Genomic DNA, 22499 nt, shown 5'->3' on the forward strand with positions numbered 1-22499 from the left:
GGCCTCCCTATCCCTCACTGTCTCCTAGACAAGTTCATGTCCTTTGACTTGGTGATGCTATCCAATCATTTCATCCTTCATAAAGGTAATTAAGGTAAAATGAGGTCATCAGAGTGAGTCCTAATCCAACAGAACTAGTGCCCCTTATAAAAAAGTATATTGGGGGCTTCCTTGGTGGAGCAGTGGTAAAGAGTCCGCTTGTCTATGTGGGGGACATGGGTTTGATCCCTGGTCTGGGAAGATCCCACAAGCCTTGGAGCAACTGAGCCCATGGTCTGCAACAAGAGAAGCCAGCACAGTGAGAAGACTGTACCCCACAACCAGAGAGGAGCCCCCCTCAACACAGCTAGAGAAAACTCAGCACAGACAGAAATGAATCAATCAATACCATTTTTTTCAAAAAGGATTTCAGACAGAGAGACACGTGCACAGTGAGAAAGCCACATGAAGGATGAAGGAAGGAATCAAGGAAGAGATCTTGAAGCCAGTGGATGTCAAAGAGTGACCAGTGGGAGGCACAAGAGATTCTCTCTCGCGACTCTCAGAAGGCACTAACACTGATGACGCCTTGATTTCAGGCTTCCCGCCCCCCAGAATTATGAAAGAATGAATTTCTGTTATTTAAGGCATCCAGTTAGCGGTTCTTTGTTAAGGCAGCCCCAGAAAATGAATATGTGTCCACGTAGAATTCGGGAGCCCCCTTTATGTGACTCCCTCCGCACTGGCCACTAACCCCAGAAGTTCCGTTTGCTCCAGCAGCTCCAAACTCTGCTCCTGGCTTCTTCAGCTCAGCAGGACGCTTGGAGTCTTCCTGGTTCCCAATCCTTCGTGCTGCAGTCAGGACATTTGTCCCCAGGCGGTCGGCTCGTGAGGGCTGGGCTCGCTTTCGGTGTTCTCCGCCTCTGAGGAATTGCAGCTGTGCGCTGCCTATGGTCCAGTGCCTGAAAACACGTGTTATTTTGTCTAGGCTGTTTATGGTGAAAGGCAGCTCCAATATTTGTTACTGGCCAGAAGTGAAATTTCTGTTCTAAGTTCTTTGAATCTATTCATTTAATCTTCTCAACAACTCTGGGAGTAAGTTACTGTCCTCATGAGTTCTAGATTAAAAGAAAAAAAAAAAAAAAACAGAGGCACAAAGAAAAAAAGATTAAATAACTTGTCCAAGAGTATATCTTTTAAGTGGTGGAGCTAGATTCTGAATCTAGGCAGTTTAGCTGCCAAATCTATGCTCAGTTAGTGCACGTATTTTGAATAAGTGAGTAGATAGCTGTCTCTTTTACCTTTTATCCATTTGCCTTCTGTTCCACCTGTTTAGTAAAATTCCAACATTACATCAGCCCAGTATCTTCACTTTTCCTGGAACCAGACTTCTAAGAACACTGGGGAAAAAAAATACTTCTGGGAAGAATAAACTTTTATCGAGAATAAACTCGTATCCAGTTACCCAGGGCTTTGAAAATACCTAATAATTCTGTATGTCCCCAGTGTTTGCCCTCCATTTGCTGTTTATTCTCACCTCAAATTTCAAACATCTGTACCTCCGTACTTGTTAGTTTCAAGAAAAACACAATTTCCAGCCGTGAACTCAGTTTCTTACTCATTCCTGTCAATCTGACTTGTATTGGCACCCATTCTTGCCTTTTCTTCTACTGTCAAAATATTTAGTGTTTCTCTGCCTGTCTAAGGCTTATCCACTTTTAGCTGCTGCCCTACATCTTTCTTCCCCTTCACAGCCAAGCTCTGGAAGTGCTGTTTACACCCTCTGCTTCCATTTCTTCATCTTCCTTTCACCCAGCTCAGTCTGGTGGCTGTACTTATAACTTCATTCCTTTATTCATGTCAGCATTTATTTTTATCTGTTTCACCCTTTTGCTTTCTTTAAATGTGTTGAATCTTTTTCATTGATTGATTTGAATGCTTCATTCATGATTTGTCTTGTTTATTAATATGAATATTTAGGATCATGAACTTTCCCCTGTTTTATCTGTCTTACAGATACTTATCTGCAGAATTCCTTCCTAAACAGTTTTTTCTTCTATAGAGTTTAAAGGTTTTGTTTTGATTTTCTCATTGATCCAAAAGTGTTTATCAGATAATTTAAAATTTGTTTAATAATTTTATTTATTTGTTTTTGGCTGTGCTGGATCTTTGTGGCTGCGGGGGCTTTACTCTAATGGTGGAGAACTGGGGCCACTCTCTAGTTGCAGAGCACGGACTTCTCACTGTGGTGGCTTCTCTTACTGTGGACCACGGGCTCTAGGGAGCTTGGGGGCTCAGTAGTTGCAAACCCCCCCCCCCGCCCCCAGCCCTAGAGTGTGCAGGCTCGATAGCTGTGGCACATGAGCTTGGTTGCACCAGAGAATTATAAAATTTCCCCAAAGTAGAAATAATATAAAGTAATACACTCTGTTCAAAACACCATAACATAGATACCAATTATAAAACCAGAAAACAAGAGACTCTACCACACAGAAGGATCTACATTTTCTGGGGCTTCCCTGGAGGCTCAGTGGTAAAGACTCTGCCTGCCAATGTAGGGGGCACGGGAGGATGCTACATGCCTCAGAGTAAATAAGCCTGTGAGTCCCAGCTACTGAGCACACACAGATGTGATGGCTTCAGAGCCCAGAACATCCTGAGGAGCAGAAGAGTGATTTCCCTTGCTCCTGAGTGGGCAATGGAAATGAGAAAAAGAGAGAGAGATATACAGGCATGGAGGTTGGGAAAAGGTGTTGCAACCCTTGTTAATCAGTGAGCTGGGACCAGATTATGCAACAAGATTTCATTTGATGCCAACAGCATGGATGAAAAAAAGTGCCAGCTCCTGTGCCTTGCACCAAGTAAGTTCCCCACCCTCACCCCTGGCAAAGGAAGACTACATAATTGAGATAAAATGTCTACCATTTGCATGGGGCTTCGAGAAGAAATTTAGTTCAGTCATAGAACAATTTTGTACACTTGTCTTATAACATCTGTAGCTCCCGCTGAGATCTCTCTGTGAGCTCTAGAACTTTACCCAGGTTAGATTAGATTTTTCAGTTGCAAGTTGAGTGTGCTGAAAACAAAACCCATCTCCTCTCATCATCTTACCCTCCTCATTCCCCAACTAAAACCTATTCTTCTTGTCTTCCCTGTTTTACTAAATACTATCAACATTTATTCAGTTGTCTAGGACAGAAACCAGGATGTTGTGTTGGGGGGGAGTGTAGTTCAGAAAACACTAAAAATTAAAAGCTAACTAAGACATCTCATCCAGGGCTTCCTTAGTGGCTCAGAAGGTAAAGAATCTGCCTGCAACGCAGGAGACCTGGATTCGACTCCTGCGTTGGGAAGATCCCCTGGAGCAGGGCATGGCAACCCACCCCAGTATTCCTGCCTGGAGAATTCCCATGGACAGAGGAGCCTGGTGGGCTACAGCCCATGGGGTCACAAAGAGTCGGACATGCCTGAGCGACTAAGCACAAGACATCTCATCCTAGGATCACTCATCTATACTGTGGCTTTGCTGGAGATTGCATTTAAAAATTAGGCGTGCTTTTTAAACGGTTTGAAAAATCACTGTAGAAGGGGATGCAATAAAGGAGCAAAAGAGGCTAACACTTCCAAACAAGCCAAAGCCACTGAAAAGCCTGGGGGCTGGGGAAGGGAACCGAGCGGTGAATGGCCAAAGGGAGGCAGGTTCAGGAAACATCCTTTGTTGGCTGCTCTGGCCTTCATCCCAGTGTTTGTTCTGAGGGCTGGGGAGAGGACAAAGTCTGAGCCCCGCAAAGAAGGCCCCAGGGAATCAGTTTGCCTGCTGCTCCTTCCTGGACAAAACTCACTGCTCTCCATGGCTCTTCAGGAACGCAAGGAGCCTGATGTCTACCAGGAGAATTTTGAGCCCACATCCTACCTGGAGTATTACAGGATGAACCAGGATCCCATCGGTGATGAAGTCCTCCATTTCCTGCTAAAACACTACAACGCCACCTTTAAATCAGGTGCTGGTCTCCTTCAGCCCTCGGGGAGGTTTGTGGGAGGAAGGGTGGCCACGCAAATTTTAAATCAGATGCTGGTTTTCTTTCATTATAGGGCAGTCTTCGAGTGGGAGTGGGAAAGGATGGCCAGACCATTAATAGCAACTTGGGATCTTCAGAGGGTATGGCTCTGCCCTATAGGAAGATTTTATTTAAAAAAAAATTTTTTTTTCTTGCAGCATATGGGTTTCCTCTAACTGCAAGGAGCTGGGGCTACTCTTCATTGAGGTGCACAGGCTTCTCTCTGCGGTGGCTACTCTTGTTGCAGAGCATGGGGTCTGGGCATGTGGACTCAGCAGCTACAGTTCGAGGGTTTAGATGCCCCACGGCACGTGGAATATTCCCTGGTCATAGACTGAACCCGTGTCCCCTGCATTGGCAGGCGGATTACCAAAGAAGTTAGGAAGAGTTTAGATACACTTGCTGTATGGTACATGGTGGTATCCTCTCAAAGTTTCTGAGGTCAGATTTCCTCTTCCCATAAAGCCTGAGAGCTGTGGTCTTTGATCATCCTGAGTAGGCCTGTCTTCTCCCTATCCCTTGCAAGGGAAACCGGAAGGGCATCCGAAAGTGTAGGGAAGCTTTGCTTCTCGTTTGGGGTGGGCTTTGCCCTTCTGCCTGATCTCCACTGTGGCCCATGCAAACATCATGGGTGGTTGGCTCTCAGATTTGCACCTCCCTCCGACAGTGCCACCCCAGGGAAGTATAGTGCTAGGCTGGCTGGACCACTAAAATCAAATGCTGGGTATCTTTTCATCATTCATATGGGAAGAAAACATAACCCAGTAGCCAGAATTTCTCCAATTAAAATTTTCTGGCATCAAATTTTCTTAAGCCTTTGATGCCTACTTCGATTTATTTGCTACTGTACCCTACAGATATAACAACATACAGACAAACACGTGTAGTCGCAGATTAGCTGGCTCATCTCAGCAGTCAGTCAGGACCAGCTGGATTTCTGTCCTTTTGGCCTTGTTGTTTATCTTGGAAGCCCCCTGTGTGTGTGCTCAGTTGCTCAGTTGTGTCTGACTGTGTGACCCCATGGACTGTAGCCCACCAGGCTCCTCTGTCCATGGGATTCTCCAGGCAAGAATACTGGAGTGGGTTGCCATGCTCTTCTCCAGGGGATCTTTCGGACCCAGGGATCAAATCGACATCTCTCATGTCTATCTGTATTGGCAGGAGGGTTTTTTGTTTTTGTTTTTGTTTTTTTTACCATTACTGCCACCTGGGAAGCCCCTGGAAGCCCCTTGCCAAGGTCCAAACACTCTTGATATTTTGTGTCAACCAGTCTCTTGTGGATGGAGAGAAACAAAACAGGAAGGGGAGGCCAAGTATTCTTCACAGGCCCTGTTTCCTCCTTTTAGTCCCCAAACGGCCAAGCACATTTCTGGGATACAGTTGATACTCAATAAACGTTTGCTGGTTGATCTTTGGAACATTACATGTGGTCTCAGTGGGGCCATAGGGCACATCAACAAAGAGTGCTTGGGACAGGGAAACCAGTGTACTCAAGAATTGAATCAGATTTCTCCTTTGGACACTTTTAAAAAATTCAGTGAATTTCTTTATTTCATTGCTACGTGTGGGCTTTCTCTAGCTGCAGAGAGCAGGGGCTACTCTCTAATTGTCCTGTGTGGGCTTCTCTTGTTGTGGAGCGCAGGCTCTAGGGCACACAGGCTCAATGGCTGTGGCTTGAGGGCTTAGTTGCCCCATAATATGTAAAATCTTCCGGGATCAGGGATCAAACTGTGTCCCCTGCACTGGCAGATGGATTCTTAATGACTGGACCACCAGGGAAGTCCTGGACACTTTACAGTGGTAAATTGGTAGGTGACATGTCAACGCTGGTTCTTTACCACTCTACCCCTAAACAAGCTCCCTTGTTCCTAACACTCCCTTCCTGCAAAAACTCTCCATGCTCAGTGTGCTGGAGCTGTTAGTGCAGCAAGGTTCCCGGTCCTGGAGGTTACATGCCCTGTTGGTCAACTCCCTGTGCCGTCTCCCAGTGGAGCAAGAAGAGCAGAACCTTTTGGGAAGTGTGGGCCTTGGAGCCCTGCTGCTGCTGCTAAGTCGCTTCAGTCGTGTCCGACTCTGTGCGACCCCAGAGACGGCAGCCCATCAAGCTCCCCCGTCCCTGGGATTCTCCAGGCAAGGACACTGGAGTGGGTTGCCATTTCCTTATCCAATGCATGAAAGTGAAAAGTCAAAGTGAAGTCACTCAGTTGTGTCCGACTCTTAGCGACCCCATGGACTGCAGCCTACCAGGCTCCTCCGTCCATGGGATTTTCCAGGCAAGAGTACTGGAGTGGGGTGCCATTGCCTTCTCCCAGGTACTAATGATTCAGAAGAAATATTCCTAATCCAAAACAGGTGGGCTGGAAGGGAAACTCCTGATTGACATCGGCTCCGGGCCCACCATCTACCAGTTCCTCTCTGCCTGTGAGTCTTTCCAAGAGATCGTCGCCACCGACTACGCAGACAAGAACCTCCAGGAGCTGGAGAAGTGGCTGAAGAAGATGCCGGGGGCATTCGACTGGTCTCCAGCGGTGAAATACGTGTGTGAGCTTGAGGGGAACAGGTAAGCGGGCTGTTGCTTGTTTTCAGATCTGCATGATCTTCACTTAGCTCCTAATCAAGAGTTTTCCATGGAGTTTGTGTACAAATGGCAAGGCAGATGGAGACTAAGGAGGAAGGGAGTCAGTGGAACCCCAAGAAGAAAGGAGGAAGAGTGAGATATGGACCCTATAAAGACCAAAAGGGGCAATAGGAAGAGCCGGCTAGAGACAAACCTGGAGCCAGGAAGAAACATCACCGAGGTCCACAAGGAAGCCAAGGTCTGAGTCCAAGCAGGAGAACCCTCCTGGCTGCCTCCTTTCTGATTGGCTGGTGCCCTGTTGTTCCAGTTACAACCTCCAGGGAGCTCTAAACTTGTGGAATCTTTTTGTGGATCGCAGGAGATGAGGGTTAGAATTAAGACAATCTTCCATGGCAAGTGGAATAGAATTTACTTACCTTGTATATTTTCATTTAATTTCAAGGCAGCAGGAAGATCCACCATAACCCTTCCACTCCTCAAATATCACCCTCCCTAGTTAAGATGGTTGAAGTTTTGCATTAGTTTCTTATTCCTTTTGCTTAAAACTATGATTTCTTTCTTACTTTTTAAACATTGAGGTATAGTTAATTTACAGTGTTGTGTTAGTTTCAAGTATATAACTAAGGACTGAAGCTGAAGCTGAAACTCCAATATTTGGGCCACCCGATGCAAAGAGCTGACTCATTGGAAAAGACCCTGATGCTGAGAAAGATTGAGGGCAGAAGGAGAGGGGGCAACAGAGGATAGGATGATTGGATGGCATCACTAACTCAACAGACATGAGTTTGAGCAAACTCTGGGAGACAGTGAAAGACAGGGTGGCCTGGCATGCTGCAGTTCGTGAGGTCAGACAAAGAGTCAGACATGACTTAGTGACTGAACAAAACTATGATTCCATACACATATATGTATATATATATATTCTTTTCAGATTCTTTTCTATTATGGGTCATTTAGGTTATTAAAGAACCTGAGTATAGTTCCCTGCACTCTAAGTAGCTCTTTGTTGTTTACCTGTTTTATATACAGCAGAGGGTATATGTTAAGACTATGTGTTTTAAAAAATACAGAGCTGGAAAGAGCAGGCCTTTAAGTGCTAGTACTTACTTATACTGCAGAATGCATGTGGCCCACATCCTGAGAACAGGCATAGGTAAGAAGGGAATGTGTGAGTCGAGGAGGAGGTTGAATGGAGTGGCCAGGGGCCCCCCACAATGTCCCCCAAGCTCGCACTGTAGTCTTGCTCCTCTGAGTCCAGGCAGAGATTCTGTTTCTGGGGGCACTTGCCGGGTCATGTGAGATACGGGCTAGCAGAGAGAGAACAGGCTAACCACCAGGGGTGCAGGGCCGGAAGGGGGCCCCTGAGCCGTGACCCCAGGGTGGGCAGGTGCTGGGCTTCACTTTGTCCCCAGCTGGTCTCTCTATGGGACTCAGTTTTCTCATCTGTAGAACTGGCAGCCTGTGCTCTGGGAGCCCATACGCCAGGCAGAGGATGGCTGAGAGTGACGTGAGTGGTCCATGTGATGAGCGTGACCCAGCCGGCCTCTCTCTTTCTTCCCTCCCATCCAGAGACAAGTGGGCAGAGAAGGAGGAGCGCGTAAGGAGAGCCGTCACCCGGGTGCTCAAGTGTGACGTCCTGAAAGAACAGCCCCTGGAGCCCGCGGTCCTGCCCCCTGCCGACGGCCTCATCTCCTCCCTGTGTCTTGAGGCTGCCTGCCCCACCCCGCAGGCCTGCCGGGATGCCCTGCGCCACCTCAGGACCCTGCTCCGGCCCGGGGGCCATCTGGTGCTGAGCGGGAGCTTCGAGTCCACCTTCTTCATGGTGGGGGACAAGAGGTTCCCCACTCTGCCCCTGAATGAGAAATTCCTGCGGGAGGCCCTGCAGGAGGCCGGCTTCATCATTGAGAAGCTGGAGAAGGTCGCTCGGGCCGCTGAGACCCACTTGGATAATCGCGCTGACTACACAGGGCTGTTCTTCCTGGTGGCCCAGAGACGGGACTAGAGGCAGCGGCTTGGAGGAGCGGGTGGTCGGGGGGGCGGGCTTGGGACCATCCCTCTGCCACCTCGTTTGTGTTTCTCTCCATTTCGCCAGCTTCACTTCTAACACTTGCTGGCAAATGATCACCAGGTCAATCGGGATGCTTCTCCCAGAGATGTTTATAATGTATTCCACTAATGGCCCCGAGCTGGGAAAAAGAATTGGACCAGAGAAATAAAGCTACACCTCCTTCCTTCTGGGCTCCTTCAGGGTTGTGTGGAATGAAGTGGGAAGGACCCTTCCTGCTCTCTGATTTTAGGCAATTCAGACTGCACACCTTCTGAGCTCAGTCTCCACCTCCCTCCCCATGCCTGCTAATCCTGCAGCCCTGCCCCTTGAAATGGAAAGCACATGCATGGATTTTGATCCTTGGCTCTCTGATTCAACTTGCTCTTGTGACTTTAGGTGGGCACCTAATATCTCAGAACCTCAGTTTCCCCATCGCTGAAATGGAAATCATCACACCTCTCCCCAGGGTTTCTGTAACACCCAAAAGGTATAACATGAATACCCTTGGTAAATAACCATGTGAACAAGTGAAGTCGCTCAGTCGTGTCTGACTCTCTGTGACCCCACGGACTGTAGCCTACCAGGCTCCTCTGTCCATGGGATTTTCCAGGCAATGGTACTGGAGTGGATTGCCATTTCCTTCCCCAGGGGATCTTCCCGACCCAGGGATCAAACCCAGGTCTCCCGCATTGTAGACAGACGCTTTACCGTCTGAGCCACCAGGGAAGTCCAAGCTTGTGTGTTTTTTAAGCTTGGCTGACCTTGTAGAGACCTTGTCACAGGATGTGATAAGATGGCATAAGGAGTTCTGAAGAGAGCTAGAGAAGTTGTTTTCCTTCGCTGTCCAGTGAACCCCACCTAACCCCGTCTGGGGCAGGGATGGGACACAAGGGAAAGACTTTTTGAGGGAAGTAGGGAGCAAATCGATGAAAGGGTGACCAAGAGTAAGCCAAGTGAAGGAGTCGCGGTGAAGGGCAGGAACTTCTGGTACAGGTACTGAGACCCAGAGGGGAGACAACATACTGTGCTGGGTGAACTTCAAGAAAAACTGAAGACAGGAACTTCCCTGGTGGTCCACTGGCTAAGACTCTGCACTCCCAATGCAGAGGGTCCGGGTTCAATCCCTGGTTAGGGAACTAGATCCCACATGCTCCACCTGAAGATCCTGCACGTTGCAATGAAGATTGAAGATCCTACGTCCTGCAACTAAGACCTCGGGCAGCCTAATTAATTAATTAATTAAGAGAAGAAAAATTGAAGACACTGGGGTTCCAAGATTGAGGCTCTGTCCCTTGAGGGACTGCTAATACGTGTGGTATGGGAGAACAGGCCAGTGTTCAGAGTGGGAGGACGAGTGTCAAATCAGTGGCGATGGGTGGCATTGGAGGTGGACAAGCAAGCAATTTAGTCATTCAACAAATATTTGTCAAGGGCCTGCGTCCAGCTGGACACTGTAATGTCAGAACCTTTGCCTAGGGCTGGTCCTCACGCTAAACATGGTTGCAACCCTGAAGCCCTTGATCACATTCTACCCCATGTGTGTGTATCTGGGGTATATTTTTTGTGTATGTGGGCATGTGCACACGTGTGTGTGTGTGTGTGTGCATGTATGTGTTTGTGTGCTGATCATGGTAGTAGAGGTGGGTCACATCTATCCATGGAACCACAAGAGTGATCAGTGAGGTTGACTCCCAGAGGCTGGGTTTAGATCAAGACTATCTCCTAGAACTTGCCTGCAAGTCGACGGACCCAGAGGCAGAGTGCTAACACCCCATCCAGGGCGAGCTCCAAGTATCCACTGGGGTGTCTGGCCAGAAAGCTGAGCTGGGCTGGGAAAGCATTAGGCAAAGAGCAGATGGGTGGGCATATGGGGAGAGTGTCTGGGGTGGGTGTTCTTGGCAGGACTGAGATGCCCAGTCTCTGCCTCCCTGCATGAAGTGTGGGCATGTAGCTGGGCAATATTCTTCTGGGGCCCTGGTGTTAGTTAACACGAGCTTTCACATCAGGAGCTGTTGGCTTCCTGACACGAGCAGCAGGTTACCATATATGCTTCATGGGCTGCCTGTGAGTGGGCATGTGAGTGGGCGTGTGAGTGGCTTCATGACTTCCCTGGGGGCGCATATGGTGAAGAATCTGTCTGCAAAACAGGAGACCCAGTTCCATCCCTGGGTCAGGAAGATCCCCTGAAGAAGGGAATGGCATCCCGCTCCTGAATTCTTGCATGGAGAATTCCACGGACAGAGGATCCAGGTGGGCTATAGTCCGTGGGGTGGCTAAGAGTCAAACACGACTCAGTGACTAACGCTTTTTAATGTGTGTGAGACATGGCTAGTGACAGGGGAGGGTTTACAATTCGCTGAGACAGCAGGCTTCACACTTCTGCTAAGCACCCATTGAGCTGACACAGGGCCCTAGGACAAGGCAGAATTAACTGGGAAGAGGAATAGTGATGAGAAGCAGAGATGAAGGAAGGATCGGTTCCTGCTCTAGAACCAAGGAAGGTTTCAGGTGGAAGAGCAGCCAAGATGCATTATAAAGGAGGGAGATGGTTGGAAAGGCATTTCCCCTGGAGGAAACAATCCTGTTACAAAACCTGGCCTTGGGAAGATGCTGGGTGAATGATGTGATGTTTGTGCTGCCTGCAGGGTGGGCTCTCTATTGGAGAGCAGAGGGAGGCGAGGCCCGGAGGGCAGTTCCGGGCCTTGGGCTCTGCGAGTCTCTCCAGGGGTAATCAGAGTTCGTCAATAAATATTTATTTAGCATCTGCCATCTGCCAGGCACTGAGAGTGTGAGAACACATTTGATACAATTGTTGCCCTTGCCGGGCTCACAGACAGTTCTGATCCCATTACAGGAGGTGACAGCACACAGAAGGAAATGCCCAGTTTAGGGGAGACCAGGAAAGCATCACGAAGAGGTAATGTTTATTTTTAAAAAATATTTTTACGGTGGTCCAGTGACGAAGACTCTGTGCTCCCACCGCAGGAGGCTCAGGTTCGATCCCTGGTCAGGGAACTAGATCCCACATGCTGCAGCTAAGACCCAACACAGCCAAATAAATAAATAAATATATTTTAAAATGTATTGGAGTATAGTTGCTTTACAAGGTTGTGTTAGTTTCTGCTGCACGGCAAAGTGAGTCAGCTACACATATACAGGCGTGCATGCTAAGTTGCTTCAGATGTGTCCGACTCTTTGCGGCCCTATAGGCTGTAGCTTGCCAGGTTTCTCTGTCTGTGGGATTCTCCAGGCGAGAATACTGGAGTGGGTTGCCATTTCCTCTTCCAGGGGATCTTCCCAATCAAACCCGTGGTTCTTATATCTCCTGCAGTGGCAAGTGAGTTCTTTTCCACTAGCTCCACCTGGGAAGCCCAGGAAATGAACATGAAAGTGGAAGTCTCTCAGTCGTGTCTGACTCTTTGCAACCCCTTGGACTATATCCAGTCCATGGAATTCTCTAAGGCCAGAATTCTGGAGTGGGTAGCCTTTCCCTTCTCCAGGGGATCTTCCCAACTCAGGGATGGAACCCAGGTCTCCCGCATTGCAGGCAGATTCTTTACCAGCTGAGCCACAAGGGAAGCCCAAGAATTCTGGAGTGGGTAGCTATCCTTTCTCCAGGGGATCTTCCCTACCCAAGAATTGAACCGGGGTCTCCTGCATTGCAGGCAGATTCTTTACCAGCTGAGCCACCACGGAAGCCATACATTTACATATGGCCCCAGATTTTTGGATTTCCTTCCCATTTAGGTCGCCACAGAGCCCTGAGTAGGGTTCCCCGAGCTACACAGTAGGTTCTCATTAGTTATCTGTTTCACATATAGTATCAATAGTGTGTGTGTCAATCCCAGTTCCCAGTTCATCTCACCCTCCCCACCTTCCCCCTTGGTGTCCATGTTTGTCCCAAAGAGGCAATGTTTAAACTGAGCCTTGGACTAACCATAAATACCAGGTTGCCAGGCAGACAGTGAGGCGGAGCGGGGGTGGGCTGGGGTGTTGAAGGCATTTCGGGAGGAGGAGGCAGCTCGGCCCTGGTGGGAACCACGGGCGGACATCAGGCATCTCTGGGGAACCTTGATCAGGAAATGCATGCTGCGTGGCTGCTCCCTGCTGGGCCTGTTCTGTATCTAGGGATGCAGTGACTGAGTCCAACCAGGCCCTGCCCTCAGTCTCCTTGCCCTTGAGAGGGGTGGGGAAGTGAAAGTGAAGTCTCTCAGTCATGTCCAAGGCAAGAATACTGGAGTGGGTTGCCATTTCCTTCTCCAGGGGAGCTTTCCGACCCAGGGATCGAACCCGGGTCTCCCGCATTGTGGGCAGACGCTTTACTCTCTGAGCCACCAGGGTGGCAGGCAACAAAAGAGTGGGCCCAAACAACGGTGTGAGAAGCCCCAAGAAGGAAATAAACAGGGCGATGCTGTGGAGAGTGACTGGGGCAGAGGGTGTTCGGGAGGGCAGGGCAGGTGGTCCTGCTGAATGGGAGTCCCTGTGTGTCGGGGAGTGCCCTTGGGGAGAAGGAGGCAGGGGACCAGTCCTAGCCCAGCTTTGGAAGTTTCCCGTGTACTTCACTCTGTGGACACAAGGGGGCAGCCAAGACTTGAGCTTGGTAGGCAGCAGGGCCAGCAGTGGGGCTGGAGGACTCTTATTTCACTCTTGCTTGTCCACCGCCGGCTCATTCTCTGAGCCTGCTCTCCTGTCCAAACTGACTGCTGAATGGGGGGATCGGGAAGAGGAGGACACTCCCAAGACAGCACCCTGACTTTCACCACCTTCACTTAACCGTATATAATTATGACGGCCCTCCCCCTCCACCCCTACCCCACTGCCCCGCTTCACCGAGAGCGGAGGCTAAGGTCCAGGAGAGCTGATCAGATCTGCTGCGTCAGAGCCCGACGAGAGATGGCGCCTAAGTAGTCAGGATGACACACCAAGGGAGAGGAACCCCAGCTGGCCTGCGGAAGGGAATTCTTCTGGGGCATCTCTGCAGTAATGCAGACCTCCCCGAAGCCCACGAAACTGGGACAGGAGAGCCAGATTCAGTGGCCAGGACATAGTAAGCCCATGAGATCCATCCAACAGCTGTTACCACATGTGTTAGGTCTCGCTCTAGTGCTCGGAGTACAAAGGGGAATTGGACACAGAATTGGATTCAGATTCTTTCCAAAAGTTCATGATCGTGTAGGCAAATGGCCATCGTAACGTAGTGTGGTAAGTTCAGTGACCGTTGTGCAAGACTCAGAAGTGCATTCACCTGGACCTGGGAGTGGGATGGAGCCTTCCAGAGAAGGCTTCCTGGAAGTAAAGCCCAGGTGCAGGATAAGAAGGTTTAACCAAGCAAAGGTAGAGAGGGCTTTCCAGGCAAGGGAAAAGGGTGAGCAGGAGGCCGAAGTCGAAACAACATGGGAGGCCTCCCCGGTGGCTCGGCGGTAGAGTGTCGGTCTCCCAGTGCGGCAGACACGACACAGGATCCATCCCTGGTTCTGGGCCGAGCCACGTCTCAGAGCAACGAAGCCGTGAGCCACAACTATAGAGTCAGTGCCACAGCAAGAAAGTAGCCCCACTCGCTGCAACTAGAGAAAGCCCTCAGTCAGCAACAAAGACCCAGTGCAGACAAAAATAAATAAATAAATAAATAAAATGCTAAAGAAAAAAAGAAAGAAATGACATGGGAGCAAGGTTAAAAGAAGTTCTGGTGTGTCTGAGAACGTTCCAACCTCACACCCTTTAATGCTGCGACCATGTTAACAGGCTCAGGCTCCAGACCTGGCTCTTGCCTACCTCTCCCGCCAGTCGAAAAGGCTTCCTGAATGAACTCTTTTGTACATTTCCATAGGTGTTTTGGGGAACCGAGTTTTTCCAGGCCAGAGCCTACAGGATTAGGAAAAACTGGATGCTGGAAAGAGATGAGAAGGCTGGGAAATTAGCCTCTGGGTGAGCCTTTCCCTGGGGGACCTTCCATGTCCCTGTTCTTAATAGGTGATGCTCCTGCAAATTGGGGACTGAGGGGGAAACTGACAAAGAAAGTATTGACAGGGTGCTTTCAAGAGGAACCTGGGCTTCCCAAGGGGCTTGGTGGTAAAGATTCTGCTTGCCAGTGCAGGAGCCGCAGGTTTGATCCCTGGTCTGGGAAGATCCCACATGCCGCGGAGCAGCTAAGCTCACGCACCACAGCCACTGAGCCTGTGCTCTAGAGCTCGGGAGCTGCAACTTCTGAGCCCACGGGCTGAAACCACAGAAGCCCTCACACCCTGGAGCCCCTGCTTCCTGCAACAAGAGGAGCCACGCACACCCCACCCCCTGCTCCCTGCAACTGGAGAAAGACCTGCACAGCAATGAAGATCCGGTACACCCAAAACTAAACAACATTCTTCTAAAAGAGAGAGGAATCCAGGTACGGGCTAAATAAATAACAAACGCAAAAATGAAACCTGTAAGGCTAAAAACTGGTTAACTAGGTTATATAAAAATTAGATTCCTGAGTGGTGAAAGACCCCAATAGCCAAGGTGATCAGGCAGACAGATTGGAATATTTGCAATGGTAAAACCAACCAGAAACTGATACCTTCTAGAAGATACAGATGAACAAGAATGACAAGAAGAAATCCAAGGGGGAAAAGGACAGGGACGTGATGAGAGAATTTACAGATGAGGAAAGCCCCAGAGTAATAAACATCTTACGGCAGAGATTGTCTAATTCCTCACCAATTTCCATGTCTTCTCTTCTTTGGCACGCAGCGCATTGCATTTCCCAGGCCGTTTCCCGTGGCTGAGTTCTGGCCCGAGGAATGTGGCCGCATCTGTGCCTGGCACAGCACACCTTGTGTGCCATTCTCTGAGGGCTCTCTCTTCCGGTCCCTGTTGGCTGTATGAGGAGAATCCAGCAGAGGACCCTGAGGCCCTAGAAGATGACAGAGCTGCGCATAGAAGCCTGACCACCTGGAGTAGTACTCTGCCCCTGACCCTGGCTACGCTGCACTGTGACGTGAACAAAAAATAAGCATTTTTGTTAATAAACCATTTTTGTCAATGGTTTTGTTAAGCCATTGAGATCTGGGGTTTGTTATGTTGCCTAGCTTACTTACTCATAGTCATGTTTAGATGTACTCAAGCTCACCAGAGAAAGGCAAAAAATATATATATTTGCATATACCTCTTCACTCATTCTCACGAGACTGGCAAAAACTGGTACAGTAGATGAATCATTCCAAGAAGCGCGGTAGGGTTTGGAGGCATGCGTGTGAGTCTGGTAACTCAGCAAAAGCCACGCACTGCTGGTGGCGAGGTAGACTGGTGCAGCCTTGCTGAAGGCAACCTGGTGATTCTTAGAAATTAAACATGTGTTACCTTAGGACTCAGCATTTCTACTCCTGGGAATATACCCCGTGAAAGGCTCACACGGGTCCATAGAGAGACCTAGATATCTACAGAACTTTGTGCTGGGATTTAGCGGCGACTTGAGTGTCCATTACTGGGGGCGTAGATAACAAATGAGGGGAAGCAAGTCAGGAAGAGAGCTATGGTCAGAAGTAACGGGCCACATGTGCATGCAACAGTGAGAATGGGCCTTCAAAGCAGAGTGGAAATGGCGTAAATAAAAATATATGCGGAGACTTCCCCAGTGATCCAGTGGTTATGAATCCACCTTCCACACAGCGGACTCAGGTTTGATCCCTGGTTGAGGAACTAAGATTCCATATGCTGCCAGGCAACTAAGCCTGGGCCCTGCAGCTACTGGGCCCGAGAGCCGACACAGAAGATCCTGCAGGCCACGGTGAGGACCCTGTGGGATGAAGATCGCACGCTCCACAACAGACCTAACACAGCCATAAATCAGTATTTCAAAAACCCTGGATACAGTCCCTGGTGGCTCAGTGGTAAAGAACCCGCCTGCCAATGCTGGATACACGGGTTTGATCTCTGGGTTGGGAAGATCCCCTGGAGAAGGTCATGGCAACCCACTCCAGTATTCTTGCCCAGAGAATCCCGTGGACAGGAGCCTGGTGGGCTACAGTCCATGGGGTTGTGCAGAGCTGAACATAACTTAGAGACTAAACAACAACAATAATGGAGCAACAGTACATATTTTACAAAAATACACATAAAAAGTATATACTAAACACTTGGGAATAATTGGAAAACGGGAGGGAGAAAAGAAAATAGAATTGAATGGGTGAATTCACTTGCACCACACAGATTCTTCCTTTCAAAAGCTTTCTGACAAGAGATTGAAGACTGACAATCACAGCTTTTTTTCCCTGAGACTTGGCTTCCTTTACGGAGTCTGATTTTCATGAAGTCACTGTAGATTTCTTCAATTTTTCAAAAAAGCCTGCATTCAGCCTTTGCTGTGCTTTTCCCAATTTCCAAGCATTCTCTTTTAATCATCTGACCTCATGCATTTTCCAAAACTAAACAAAGAGAAACAGAATTACTAAATCCAATCATAGTCCAAAGAGCTTTTACTCAGAACATGAAATGATTTGTTTTTTTTACATATATAATAAGCAGAGGGAGAAAAGAATGAAATACATCTTGCTTGTATTTGTATAGCATTATTAGTGACAGGACGGGTATCCTAAATATACTGCAACATTACAGTAATTAGTAGGAAACAAGAAAAAAAAATCAGTGGAAAAGAGAAGATAGCTCTAGTTAGATCTTAGAAAGTATTATAAATTCTTCCCCGCCGGCTCAAAGGAAAAGAAACTGTCTGCAACACAGAAGATGTGGGTTCAATGCCTGGGTTGGGAAGATCCCCTGCAAGAGGGCATGACAACCCACTCCAGTATTCTTGCCCCGAGAATCCTATGGACAGAGGAGCCTGGCAGGCTTCAATCCATAGAGTCACAAAGAATTGGACATGGCTGAAGCGACTGAGTGTGCACACACGTAAGTATTGCAAGTAGGGACATACTCAAGGAGGAAAGGAAGCAAAGAAAAATAATCCAAAGAGCACAGAAGGCACTAAAGGTGTCAGCCTTTGCCAGGTGGGTGTTATGGGAGCAGCACGCTGATCTCTGGCCTCACTGCACTTTGATCAGCATGACCTCTGCTGGGTACACGCTGATCTCCATCCAGCTAGCAGGCCCCTCTGCCACAGCCAAGAAGCTCGGAATGCCCTGAAGGTGTTTGAGCTCCCCTGAAGTTCAAACACCTCGCGTCCTATGGGGTTGGGCAGGGGCTGGACAGCTTTTGGCTGGATGATGACATTGACTGAGGCTGAGGCTCAAGCACTTTGTGCTTTCCTGAGCAGCCCTCCCCCACCCCACCAATTTGTCTCCCCTCAGCCTTCTTCCTGTGGCCAAGGAGCTCACCACTCATGTCTTCCTCTCCTTCTTGTCTCTGACACCCTTCTAAAAACTTTCTGCAACCTGGGCAGTGGGTTCAGTGGCCAGGTTAAAGTGTGGAGATTCATGAGTATAGATAACCAGAAAGATAACTAGATAAGCAGAGCTTCTGGCTGAGCCAGTGTCAGTGTGGCTGTGGGTTTTCAACTCGAGGCTCTATGGGAGGACGCATTGTTAGAGGTACAGGGAACAAAAGGTAGCTCTCTGCACTCACACTGCCCTTCTCATGGTCTGAGGGGACAGCTGTCCTTTCTTCCCCACAGGTAGGCAGGGCTCTCAACCAAAGAGGCAAGCTGAGAGGTTGTGGACTTTAAGAAAAACCTCCCCACTCCCCTGCAATTAAGGCTCAGATTAATCATCCCTGGACTCACCATACACATTCATTAAACTCTCAAGCAGGCCTTGTGGGACAGCATCAAATCTGATGAGTTATCATTTTGCTTGTAATTTTGTTTATTTCTTGTTAATTACCAAGAACTTGAAAGGCTCCCAGATTGGTGGTTCCTCTGATTGGAGGAGTTGCTTCATTTGGCTCTGCTGGGACTCTGATCTGGGGGCTCACACCTGGCCTCAGGTTTGGTTTGAGCAAAGAATCCGGAAAGAGGCTCAGTAGACCCACTTCTCTGCCGTTATTAACGAGCCACCCCCACCCCAACAACCCCTGACACACACTGCTATAGCAGGCAGAGGCGATGGGAGCAGGCTCCTAATTGCTGCGGCATGCCTGGGCGACCATTGCTTTCTTGGATATCAGCAGAAGCCACGGAGAATAATAGCAGAGATCACTGCTGACTGGGATCCGATCATCTCTGGAGCATATCGGGCCACTGATCTAAAGTAAGCCTTGATGTCTGAAGCACAGAAGGACTTCTTCCAGAATTGGAAAGAGAAGCTTGGAAGGAAACTTGAATGGCAGCTTCTGTAACGTTCCCCGCCATCCTTGCCCTATTTTTGTTGAGATAGGGCTTTATCCTTTAGTTCCCTTGAGTGATTTAACCCCACTGGATAAAACTGTCGCTGAGGACCTACTTTACAGAGGAAACTGGGGAAGACCTCCATGATCAAGTACCCTGGGTCTCTCCATCTGTGCTTGTTTTAAAAGCGGCTCTGCATCTAGACGGGCAGGATTTTTTTTTTAATTGTGAGATACTGTATACGTAGAAAAGTGTTCACAAAACATTTACAAACAGTGTAAAGATTCATAGCAAATAAACACCATGGGATCACCCGTGAGTTAGGAAGTAGAAGACTGGAGAATCGTCCTTCGCCTCAGCATAGTCCCTTCCTTTCCCTCCAGAAGGAACCACTATGCTGAATTCTGAAGCAATCATTTCACTGTTTTTCATGCTTTTAGGCATCATTAAATGATATAGTTTACTCTAGCCTGTTTTAAACTTTGTATAAATCTGATAAAAACATCAGTCTTTTTTTATGACTTGCATCTTTCACTCTGTAGCATTTGAAGAACCATCATTGTTGATACCTGTAGCTGTAGCTATATATATTTTGTTGTTTAGTTGCTAAGTCCTGTCTGACTCTTTTGTGATCCCACAGACTGCAGCCTAGCAGGCTCCTCTGTCCATGGGATTTTCCAGGCAAGAATACTAGAGTGAGTTGCCATTTCCTTCTCCAGGGGATCTTCCCAACCCAGGGATCAAACCTGTGTCTCCCGCATTGGCAGGTGGATTCTTTACCACTGAGCCACCAGGGAAGCCCATGTATATTCTTTATATATAGTTTTTTTTTAATCCACCTGAGTTAATTTCTCTGTATTATATTGTCAAGTGAGGTTCTAATTCCATTTTCTCCCCTATGGATGCTCATTTATGTCAGCGTTATTGACTGAAAAGTCTGTCTTTTTGCTATTGACCTGGGATGTCACCTCTGGCATTCATCCAATATTCATAGGAGTGTAGGTCCTTTTGTGGGTCCTCTACTCTGTGTCATTGGTCTATTTGTCAATCCCACGCCGTCTTAATTACTACAGCTTTATAATAAGTATTACATCTGGTTGAGCAAGCCCTCCTACTTTATTCTTCTTCTTCAAGAGTAGCCACTCTTGGCCCTTGGCGCTGTCATATAAATTTTAGAGCTGGCTTGTCAAGTTCCAGCGAAAATCTATTGGGATCTTAATTGCGATTTTACCGAGTCTATAAATCAATTTGGAGAGAAATGACACCTTTACAATGTTGAGTCCTCCAATCCATGAACTGGTATATTTCTCCATTTATTTAGGTCTTCTTTTATGTCTCTCAATAAAATTTTATAATTTTCTCCATTAATATCTTGTACATGTTTTGTTGGATTTATTCCTCAGTACTTCACATTTTTTAATGCCATTGTGAATGAAGTCTGTTTTAAATTTCATTTTATAACTGCTGCTGGTTAGAAATTAATTTTTTTACATTGACTTGGTATCAAGAAACTTTGCTAAACTCTAATCCTAGTAATTTATTCAGATTATTTTTCACTTTCTATATATATCATCATCTGCTTATCTTATTTCTAATCCTTGTACACATTTTTCTTACCTACTGTGCTAAGATCCCCTAGTAGAATCTTGAATAAAATTGATAATTGTTAGCAATCTTGTCTCTGTTCTCAGGTCAAAGGGAAAGATTTTTAAATTGTCATGATTAAGTATGATGTTTGTTGAAGTTTTTGTAGATAATCCTTATCACATTAAGGAAGTTGCATTTTATTCCCAGTTTGCCAAGAGCTGTTTTCATTGTGAATGGATGTTGAATTTAAGCTTTTTTCCCTCGCTATTGACTGGATCAGAAGTTATATTTCCCTTTGATATGTAAATATACCTATCTACATAAATTTATTTTTTGAATGTTAAATTGACTTTGGGGGATAAGCCCACCTGGTTTACAGTATAACTCCTAAAAGAATGCGCGTTTCAGGCTTAGGTTTGAAACCTGGCTGTACCATTATCTGGAGTGACCCTGGCAAATTACTTTACTTGTCTCTGTCTCTTCATATGTGAAATGGGGATATAACTGTACCTGACTCACAGAACTATTGTAAAGTTTAGTAATATGTTCCAAATGCTTAAACCAGTGCCTGGAACATAGTATGCACCCTCTAAGTGTTTGTTGTTTGATTGGCCAGACAATAATTGTGTAGGATTATCGTACTTGTATTCATGAGTGATTTTTGCTTGTCATTTTCCTCGTAAATAACCTTGGTATTATGGTTTTGCTAAAGTTATCAAATTACTCGAGGAGTGTTTTGTTCTTTTTCTGTTCTCTGAGTTTGTGTGAGATTACAATGTTCCTTGAATATATGGTAGAACTCATTTGTGAAGCCATCTGCCCTGAAGGTCTTGTGTGGGAAAAAAATTTTAAGTTCACCGTTGGTTATAAGTCCGTTCAAGTTTTGTATGTGTTGTATACTTACTTAAGTGTATATTTACTTAGGCAAATATAGATTTTAAAATAAGGTTATTCATAATATCTAGTTATTATCTTTGAAAGGTATGTAGCATGTCATGACGTTCTCTTTTTCATTGCTTATCTATAACCACAAATGACATTATTTTTTTACATGTTTGTTAGAATTACCCACAAATTATCATTCTTCATTCTTTCTTGAATCTCAGACCTTCCCTCTGGGTTCACATTCCTTCTATCTGAAAGACATTATTTAGGATATCCATTTGACAGGAACTACTCGTGGCAAACTTCCTTTTTTGTCTGAAAATGTTTTTATTTTGTTTGAATTCCTGAAAGACTTTTTCTTGTTAAAGATTCTAACCTGACAGCGACTCTTTTCCGCCCCATCGACAATACCGTTCTCCTATCTTCAGCCTTCCTTTTGTGCCCTGCAATGTCAGTTCTCAGGGTGACTATCCCTCTTTGGAGATAATCTGCGGTTTTTCTCTGGATGTTTTCAGCATCTTCTCATAGTCTTTGGTATTTGGTGGTTTTAGCAATAAAATGTCTAGTGATAGGTGGCTTTTACATATCTTGCTTGGGAGTCACTGGACTTCTAAATATGGTTCTTCATAGAATCATTACATGGATTAAATGAGTTAATATTTGTAAAGTACATGGAACAGTAGCTGCACAATATAAGTATTTCATAAATATTACCTATTATTGCTTGCGTGTGTTGATATCTGTACCTGTTATTCATTGCTTCACAGCTCTAGCCCGCCCTTCTGCCTTATGTGATGTAAGAGCTGGATTCTACAAACATAATTGCCCTTTGCCATGTAAGAGGGGGTCAAGGGCCATTATGAGGAAGCAGCTTTTTATCTCTGTTGTTGTTGTTGTTCAGTTGCTCAGCTGTGTCTGGCTCTTTGTGACCTAATGGACAGTAGCCCACCAGGCTCCTCTGTCCTCCACTATCTCCCAGACTTTGCTCAAATTTATGTCCATTGCTCCCTAACCATCTCATTCTCTGCCACCCTCTTTTCCTTTTGCCTTCAGTCTGTACTCCTATGTGTGTGTTAGTTGCTCATCAAGCCTGACTCTTTGCAACTCCAT

General features: G+C 47.0%; 1 protein-coding gene, 1 non-coding gene and 1 pseudogene across 2 annotated transcripts; all 3 read left to right on the forward strand.

The window, feature by feature from the left end:
* Positions 1–3756: 3756 nt before the first annotated feature.
* On the forward strand, positions 3757–9177 carry LOC138092391 (nicotinamide N-methyltransferase-like). The gene is made up of 3 exons (XM_068988251.1): positions 3757–3980; positions 6390–6597; positions 8185–9177. The coding sequence occupies exons 1-3, from the start codon at positions 3830–3832 to the stop codon at positions 8615–8617; spliced, it is 792 nt and encodes a 263-aa protein (XP_068844352.1). The 5' UTR covers positions 3757–3829; the 3' UTR covers positions 8618–9177.
* Positions 9178–9725: 548 nt separating this feature from the next.
* TRNAG-CCC (transfer RNA glycine (anticodon CCC)) lies at positions 9726–9798 on the forward strand. The gene has a single exon. It is a non-coding gene; the product is annotated as a tRNA-Gly (tRNA).
* Positions 9799–10832: 1034 nt separating this feature from the next.
* Positions 10833–22499, forward strand: part of LOC138093255 (nicotinamide N-methyltransferase-like) — a 30707-nt pseudogene continuing 19040 nt past the window's right edge.

Source organism: Capricornis sumatraensis, chromosome 16 (assembly GCF_032405125.1).
Source record: "Capricornis sumatraensis isolate serow.1 chromosome 16, serow.2, whole genome shotgun sequence".
Taxonomy (NCBI): Eukaryota; Metazoa; Chordata; class Mammalia; order Artiodactyla; family Bovidae; genus Capricornis; species Capricornis sumatraensis.